This window comes from Mytilus galloprovincialis, chromosome 5 (genome assembly GCF_965363235.1).
Source record: "Mytilus galloprovincialis chromosome 5, xbMytGall1.hap1.1, whole genome shotgun sequence".
Lineage (NCBI taxonomy): Eukaryota > Metazoa > Mollusca > Bivalvia > Mytilida > Mytilidae > Mytilus > Mytilus galloprovincialis.
This window is the reverse complement of record NC_134842.1, coordinates 62975855-62985318: the sequence shown is the minus strand read 5'-3', so window position 1 is coordinate 62985318 and position 9464 is coordinate 62975855. Positions and strand designations below refer to the sequence as shown.

The following is a 9464-nucleotide window of genomic DNA, read 5'->3' as shown; positions in this document are numbered from 1 at the left end:
ATATTTCTGTTGTACAAGTTTAAGACACATTTCAAGGCTATGCATTATAAAATTGTTTATTTGCAGGGAATATTCACGATGAACCCTCTCAGGATATTTATAATCATTTATAATTTACCAGGTGAGATATTGAGCTATGGTCATCTATGTTTTGGAAGCAGATCTAGTGAGACAATGATCCAATTTTGTTTTACTTATCCTATTCTTACGATCAACAATGCCCCCTTATTGAATTGAAACGTTCAAATCATGTTACGTTTTTAATCAAGGCATTGAGAGCACAACGATGTTCAATCTGCAAATTTGCGGAAGCACATTTTTGTTCTACCGTCGCAGAGGTTCGTACTTATGCTTAAATACTTAAATCATGATAGACTGATAGTTTATATAACGTTTGGCATTTACTAATGGCGATTAGGATAAACATTCACAGATACAAACTATGTTAAATATAAGCCTATCAAAAATCAGTAATGGTTAAATTGTATAGATGCATGTTCGTAAGAATAGGCGAAGATACAAAGTGTATAATCAAACCAATATATAGGTGAAATTTAAAAAAAGAACATGAAAAGTCTAACAAAAAAGCAACAAAAAAGCAACAAAAAAGAAACGTACGTATTTTATCACAAGAGATACAAATAAAAGTTAGCATATTGATTTCCAATTATACAAAAAGCAACTGTTGAGAAAGTATTTGTAAAACGAATGTTATATCTAGATAACGTTGTAACCAAGACTGCTGTTGATAAATTTAAATGAACATTTTCTTGCAATTTTAGATTCAATTCCGTTAAGCACATTGACAGGATACAATGGAAAATCTATTACTCTTATATGTCCATATATGTCCACAACCCATTCAGTACTATGGTTTGGTCCAGAAAATCTTGTCAGTTATTCAAGAAATTTGCAAATAAACACAGATTTACCAAGACAACACAGAATAAGAATAATTGGAAATGTTTCCATTGGCAAATACAACTTGCAAATCCAGAACATTAGCAGAATAGATGATGGATTGTATCGATGTGCCTCTGTCGTAAAAGGACGGTCGGTGACTGCTGATTTTAGTCTCACAATTTTACGTAAGCTTAATACCATATCTTAGTTAAATTATATTATTATCATCATTATCAGTATTGTGATTTGATAATTATTCTTTTGAGATGATAACCTTTGTTGCCCTATCCAACATTGCAATAATAAAACTCTCTTGTAACTTGGGACAATTTTTTGTTGGGCTATCCAAACATAAAGGAAAACTATCGGCATTTCTTTTGTAATCTTTGCTTGAAAACAACACATTTTAATGTAAAAGTACGGCGATAGATCGTAGTCATCTGTGAAACAGATATTCCATGACAGTCGAACAATTCGTGGTGGCATCCGTACTGCTGTAAACCAACTTATTTTCGCAGATACTTTAAATCACGTAAAGTCTTTTTACGCCCATTTCGCGATTTTCATAGTAACTTGATGTAGAATTATAATGATAAATCGCGAAGATTTATATTGGTGTTTTCTTTCTACTCGCGAAAGTCGGGAAAATAAACTACACGCGAAAATTTGTTGGTTTACAGTATTCTTGACTATCGAAAAAAGCTAAAAATATAAACTTTTCATGAAAGTTTAGAAATGATACATGACTTTAACACGTCGTTCGTATTATAAAGATACATTCTGCTTTACTATACAGGAAAACCATCATTTCCTTATAACCAGCGTCGATTCAGGTTTTTGTCAGAAGTCGGAAAAATTACCAATGTATCACTTCATGGTGACTCTTATCCACCACCAACTATTTCATGGATGTCATCATCAGGGGGCAAACTTGGTATCTGGACAAATAAATATACCAGTGGACAATTTACAGTAACTTCTACGATTTTTCCAACATTGAAACGTCACATTGATGAATATAAAGCTCTTGTTAGAAATAGTGAGGGAAGTGTAGAAATCCTCATCATCCTCTATGTGTATGGTAATTATCAAGTAGTCGTTGTATTTCATATTTCAAGAAGAAAAAAACACTCTAATTTGTGTAAAAATTGTTCAAAGTGCAAACACATCTACTTTGAAAATGCGCGAAGCTTTAATATTTGGGTATTTGATTAAATACCGAAGTATATTCTAGAATTTTAGACTTATACAATTGACAATCGTGAATTTTTTACTCGAAAGAATTTTTTTAAGAGCATTTGATAAAATAAAAACGTAAGTGATACTCCTATTAACAGGAAGCACAGCTTGAGTTTGATACTAAAATAACGTATGATTTACTCTTTCTTAAATGTATATTTCAGAACCTGATGTTATTGTTGACTCAATGGTACCCTGTAATACCTCAAATGATATAAGTCTAACTTGTAGCATCAATAACACCGACACTTACATATGGCACAACACCTGGAGACATTACCGAAACAATGTGTTTATACGTTCTCATTCTGGACCTGATTCCTCGAAGGTTTCAGTATGGACAATCAGATATTGTGATTACCAGGATGCAGGGGAGTATGTTTGTTCTTGGACATACAATCAGACGGAAGTTACTGCGACATCTGTTGTGGTTGTTTATGGTAAACGTCTTTTGTTCACGCATCGTTGTAAATATGACGGATTTTGATGCGACTGTCATATAAGTGAGAAGTTGAGCGAGATAAAAGCAGGTTCAATCCACCATTTTCTACATTTGAAAATGCCTGTACCAAGTCATGAATATGACATACTGTTGTTGTCCATTCGTTTGATGTGTTTTGTCATTTGATTTTGCCATTTGAGGAGGGACTTTACGATTGAATTTTCCTCGGAGTTCAGTATTTTTGTGAATTTTTTTTACATATAATACGTACATTTAAAAAAAAAAAAGGTTTCCATACATTGATTAATATATACAAAATAACAATACACTACAATGGTCGCTTACATGAATTGGTTAAATGTGTTTTGTAAAGATATCTGCGTAAGGACTCCTAGATTTCGCAAGTCTTTTTTATACATTCCTACGTATTCGATCTTTTTTAATGTATATATTAACGTATTTCCTGTATTTATCCATAGTCCTTCGACTTTGTGATATGCTTTTTTTCATGATGTTGTCCTTTTTAGGTAGACCGGTAATATCTACAACGGACATGACAAAAGAGGGACATACATGGATATTGTCTGTTTACTTTTTCACAAGCTCCCTTCCATTTGAAGTGAAGTGGTACATCAATGATACACATGTACAACAAAACAACTCATCAACTATCAAAATTGCAAACGTAACTTTAATATGTTATGAGAAGAATATTTCAACTTCAGGCTACCGAAGTGATTTCTTGTTGGCAAATGCAAACGGAAGGCCCTTAAAAATAAATTGTCACATTAAGAACACATATGATAGTGTAGAGAGATCATTCGAGAACGTTTGGTCAGCGATGAGTAGTTTGATAGGATCAACCGATATGGATTTTACCGAAACAGTGGTATCAACAGTCTCAATGTACAGACAACCAGAAGGTAAAAACATGTTTTCTTACATTTAAAGTATGAAATTGAAAACATGTAAGTCCACATGTCTTATGCAGTGTATACGATGCCAGAGTTAACTTGGTGTCTTCTAAGCACACTAAAAACATATATTTTTATATAGATTAGACCGTTGGTTTTCCCGTTTGAATGGTTTTGCACTTGTAATTTTAGGGGCCCGTTATAGCTTGCTGTTCGGTGTGAGCCAAGACTCCGTGTTGAAGGCCATACCTTGACCTATAATGGTTTACTTTAATAAATAGTGACTTGGATGGAGAGTTATCTCATTGGCACTCATAACACATCTTCCTATATCTATGTTTTGTCTGATGTGATTTCAGTCATTAACGAAAATCAGAAAAAAAAATTGATTTCACACATTATGAATTTTGCGACGGTTTATTTGGAATTCCAAAATTTACAATTTTCATGCAGATATTTTGTTTACGATAGAGATAGCTTGTAAAAATGTATTAAATGTATTTATTTCAAATATTTTTTCAGGAAATTTCATAGCTGTGAAAGACTTATATATCTACATATCAATTAGTAGCGCAACAACACTAATTATAGCTCTGTCTGTAGCAATAATCGTGGTTAGAATACGCCTCAAGAGAAAAGGTAAGTTGTCATCTGTATCACTGGATCGGGTTTTACTTATTAACTAGCAAGTTGTAAGAGAATGACTCAGTGATGCAGTTATATACAAAGGCGGGTTAAGATTTGTCATATTAACATATTGTTTTCCTTATATGCGTGTAAGTTTTGCAACTTAACGTAAGCAGCCATACATTCAACCATCCATCTTTCGTATTGGATGAAAGAGGGACGAAAGATACCAAAGGGACAGTCAAACTCATAAATCTAAAACAAACTGACAACGCCATGGCTAAAAATGAAAAAGACAAACAGAAAAACAATAGTAAACATGACACAACAGAGAAAACTAAAGAATAAACAACACGAACCCCAACAAAAACTAGGGGTGATCTCAGGTGCTCCGGAAGGGTACGCAGATCCTGCTCCACATGTGGCACCCGTCGTGTTGCTTATGTGATTACAAATCCGGTAAATAGTCTAATTCGGTAGGTCACATTCATGAAAGGGAAGGGGATTGTAGTTACGACGTAAGGAAGATATCCGATATCATTTGTGAAACGGTTATTCCATAACGGTCAACCAACTCGTGATGGCGTTTGAAAGATATATTAATGGTAGTAATTTATCGATATTTGTTCTATTCTTATAGAAGGGGGAAAGGATTGTATAGGATAACTTTTATGTATAAAAGATTATTCAAACCCATAATTCAACTGACAACCCCAGAAAAAGACAAAAAGTAAGTAAGGAAAAAGATGTTGCTCTTTCGAATGTGCTGCCAACAACTTTATAATTAAAATAACTGTTTACTATTCTAAAAAAAGACTGATCAAGTCTTTGTTTGATAATTTTATCGAAATTCAAATGTTTCTCTTTTACAGGAAAACTACATATGCGTGTTAATGCTGAACGTGAACATACAAGGTGAGATAAAGCAATAATTTATAGGTTTCTACCGATATATCAACAGGTGAATAAATAATAAGAAAGAGCACCACCAACTAAATTGTGAAGTCAACTACTTTGAAACCATATATAGCATATTTTTTAATCTTAAATAACTAGACGATGCCTACAAAAAAATCATTTAGTTACATAATAATGTGTTAAATGTGCATGTATTCGTGATTAATAATACCTTTTCAATACTTTATCGGAAAACACTTGTTTTTTTTATACGCCCGTCATATCTTTGACTGGATATTTTATGGTATACAAATGTCCGGCGTCAGTCTGTCCATCTGTCTGTCTGTCTGTCCATACGTCTATCTGGCGTACACATGCTGCATCGTAACTTGAGAACAACTTTTCATGAAACTTAATAAAACATCGTTGTTCCTATGATGCTTAAACGATCTGTATACTTTTTGGATTAAAACATTATGAATTTTAACTAAAACAGGTTTTTTTTTGTCACATGTGGCACCGTATCTCAAAAACGATTTATGATTATTGCTTAAAAATTTAGACACTTTACACACTTATTAGTTATATTAATCTAAAGATCTATATACTTTTTAGTAATTCAAAAATTTTATTTAAGAGTTATTGATTTTTTTTTGTAAACAAAAGGGGGAGGGGGTTCACATGTCGCGTCATATCTCAAAAAGCAATTTATAATTATTGCTTTAGACTTTACACACTTCTTCGTTATATTATTCTCAAGATCTGTATACCTTTTGGTGATGATTCAAAATTTTGTTTCAGAGTTATTGATTTTTTTTTAAAGAAAGGGGGGTTTTCACATGTCGCGACGTATCTCAGAAACTAATTATGGTTAAACGTTATTGCATGAAACTTCACACTCAAGACGACGAGCGCTTGTGACGCATAAGTTTATTGAACTATTGGATTGATTGCCGTTTGGTTTGGACTTGTGATTGTATTCAGCCAACGCCTGTTAGTATGTTCTTACTTATTCACTGTTTTTGTTTTGATTAGAATGTTTTTCAATCCAAATCAATTTAAGATTTGTATTCTGTTCATTACTGAAGAGTTTACAAGGATTTGTAAACAGATATTTAACAGAAAAACATTTTGCAAAAAATAAAATTCAATCATAAAGGTATAACTAGACAGAACATGATATTAAAAATAGATAAAAAAGGTTCCAAATTATGTCAATATGACGTTTGAGAAGCAATTAAAATCTATGTAAAGGTTTTTAATATAATCTTAAGTAAAATTATTTACGAATAGATTATTACATGTTATTTTCATTCGGACCCTTTATCGGCTTTAAGTCATGATATCAGCCAATGAGCCACAACTCTTGGGAGATGGTCTCATGAACGACAGTTGATGAAGGGACTGATATCATGGATATGAACACGCATATTTATGATTTTTTTTTATCATTTACTTCAGCAGAAGACATACAGACACAGACTATTTCAAAACTTTGAAAAAAGGCATTAACTGTATTATGTGTCTGTCTCTCAATCTTTGTTTTGCTTATACATGTTCTACTTTGTTATGTATTTAAATCAAAACTTATTTCAAAGGCGTTTTTTTCCTGAAGTTGCCGATTGACTTCGTAATGCCATGCGATAACGTTACAGAAAGACATGCGATAATAACTGGAAGCATTTGACAACGAAAGTCATCTCTCAATCTTTGTTTTGCTTATACATGTTCTACTTTGTTATGTATTTAAATCAAAACTTATTTCAAAGGCGTTTTTTTTCCTGAAGTTGCCGATTGACTTCGTAATGCCATGCGATAACGTTACAGAAAAACATGCGATAATAACTGGAAGCATTTGACAACGAAAGTCATACCACATGGCTAACAAAATCCGTCAGATTAAAAAAAAAATATATGTACAATTTATAATTTAATCAACGAGTAAAATTTCATAATTAATTTCTGTAAGCTGAAGTAAATGATAATTTTGTCAATCACATATTGAGTGATACATCGGTTTCAGTCAATTCTATAACGTGTAATATTCTTATGAGTTATCACTATTTACACATTTTTGTCAATTTTTCTTAAACATGAAAAACAATTTCAATATTATATTACATTCATATTTTTAAGGGGTAACAATCCATCTCTGGAAATACAGAATGAGTCGCAGTACGAAGAAATTGATGACAGATCATATAATTCAGTTACATGGCGAAATTATGACTTCAACGCCACTCCCTCATTAGACGAATCAACAGATGCATCTGACAGAAATAGTCATATTGAAATATATAACAGTATTCCTAATGTCTACGTTGAACTGGAGAATTCACAGCCTGAAACTCATCATTACCAGTCAACAACAGAGTATGAGATACCTGCTGATATAACGTCTGCAAATTCACTTGTAAAATTAAAGGTTGTGAAATAATTGTTCCCTGTACAGGAATATTGTTATGTTCTTCTAACACGCCATTAATCAGAGACCGGTCGATTAAAATTTTCAGACGTGAAATTATCTCAAATGCTAAATATAGTTGGTATGCTGCAACATTTAAGTTTAGAAGCATTACAAATGATGTGAACTGAAAACTCTGCAGAAATTTTTTATAACTTTATATATCAATAATGAACAAATAGTTACCTGTGCGCATATAAATAATTTTTTAAAGATAATTTCTAACAACAACTTTGTACTCAAGCCAATGAATACGTTTGCAGTTTCACTACTTTCCTGTTATGTCCTTTACAGAACAGCCCATGAAGTCAAGCTTGTATCAATGATTACGTTTTATATATCAACATCGAGCCAATAGTTACCGGTGCGCGGACAAAACTGAAGATAACTAATTAACAAGAACTGTGTAGTCAAAATACGTTTGCAGAATTACTAACCTGTTATATCATTCACAGAACAGCACACATCGTGAAGTCAAGCGTGTATACATGATGATTTGTTAAGCACCATTTGAAAAATGTATGAAATTAAATGATATGCTAACATTGCCTTATTTTCGGGTTTATATTTACACCTGCGTTTCGTAATTTTAATCATTTATTGAGCTGATTATATTTGAATGGTAATTTTTACTCCGTTTATTTGTTGTTGGATGGAAGATAGAAGGTATGGCTACGTGTAGTAGTGTAAGGGGAATCTCTGATAAAAAATCACAAAAGTGTACATATGTCGTTTTTTATTATTAAAGTTTGTCGTTATTACCATTAAATATGTCTTTATTACGACAAATGGTGTCGATGTAACGACACAATAAGTCGTTAATACGACAATATTTTCCTTTCAATGTGGCCGTTGCCTTCTTTTAAGTACTTCTTTTTCGGATTGAAACAAACTATACTGACAATTTTCAATATTGATGGCTATGATACCAAAAAAACCCAACTAATTCGTTGTTTTATTCTTAAAAACGAATAAATTAAAACAATTATCGTGTATAATTTTCGTAGCTCGATTTTTTCTCTGATATCAAAAAAGAGAAACAAAATAACCAGAAACAAAACGCTTTCTTTTTGTGTAAAGTTAACAAAGCAAAAACAACTTTCTTTTTATTTTTGGTTTTAAGATATCATGTTTTCGTTTTAAAATTTTTAGAAACTGTATGAATGAATGCAAAAGTTTACATACAAAAGGACGAATGTAATCATTATCAATGTTGCTACACTCAAAAGTGAACATAACAATATGTGTTGAAGGTATTCGACGGCATGAACATTGAAAATTATATAAATAATGGCACATTTTCGTTTTCCCCGACTTACAGACAGTCAATTTGTCTGAGTCTGTATTCAAATAAAAGATATTCAGACATGATAGATAATAAGTTATCACTTACCTTTAACCTAATCCATCTACAATCTTGTTATTTTTGGTTTAACGATTTTTGTTATTTGTAGCAACAATCAGTGTTTTTGAAAATATTGAAATATCAAAATATTCTCGACCACAGCTGTAAGTCATTGCGAGGTTTTAATTTTGCTTGATACTAGTGCCACGATGTAAAAGAGAGCGAAGGTACCAAAGGGCTATTAAAACTCTTAAGTCGAAAACAAATTAACAATGTCAAGACAAAATGAAACACGAAACGACTTAAAGACAAACAACAGTTCACAAAGCAAAACATAGAAAACTAACGAATGTGCAACATGAACCCCATTTAAAAGCAAGGATGATCTCAAGTGCACAGGGAGGGTTAAGCAGATGCTGCTACAAATGTAGCATCCTTCGTGTTGTTCATACACACCCATTAATAAGTCTTATTTGGTAGGTCACATGTGAAGAATTATCAGAAGACGAGATTGAGGTTACAACAGTAGGAAGATAGCCGTTGTCATATGTTAAACAGGTATTCAATATCGGCGAACCGACTTGTGATGACTTCTAGAGTATTGTTGAATGAACAAATTTAACTTCACCACCT

The 9464-nt window shown here is 32.4% G+C and overlaps 1 protein-coding gene across 1 annotated transcript; it reads left to right on the top strand.

Annotated features, from left to right (window-relative positions):
* The first annotated feature begins 789 nt into the window (after positions 1–789).
* Positions 790–8034, top strand: LOC143074635 (uncharacterized). The gene is made up of 7 exons (XM_076249996.1): positions 790–1088; positions 1700–1984; positions 2307–2582; positions 3112–3507; positions 4021–4137; positions 4998–5040; positions 7159–8034. The coding sequence occupies exons 1-7, from the start codon at positions 848–850 to the stop codon at positions 7457–7459; spliced, it is 1659 nt and encodes a 552-aa protein (XP_076106111.1). The 5' UTR covers positions 790–847; the 3' UTR covers positions 7460–8034.
* The last annotated feature ends 1430 nt before the right edge of the window (positions 8035–9464 follow it).

Coding starts and splice junctions, on each gene's coding strand:
- LOC143074635 (XM_076249996.1), top strand. CDS start 848: ATGTCCACAACCCATTCAGTACTATGGTTTGGTCCAGAAAATCTTGTC. Junction 3,508..4,020: donor AATGTACAGACAACCAGAAG/GTAAAAACATGT, acceptor ATATTTTTTCAG/GAAATTTCATAGCTGTGAAA. Junction 4,138..4,997: donor AATACGCCTCAAGAGAAAAG/GTAAGTTGTCAT, acceptor TCTCTTTTACAG/GAAAACTACATATGCGTGTT.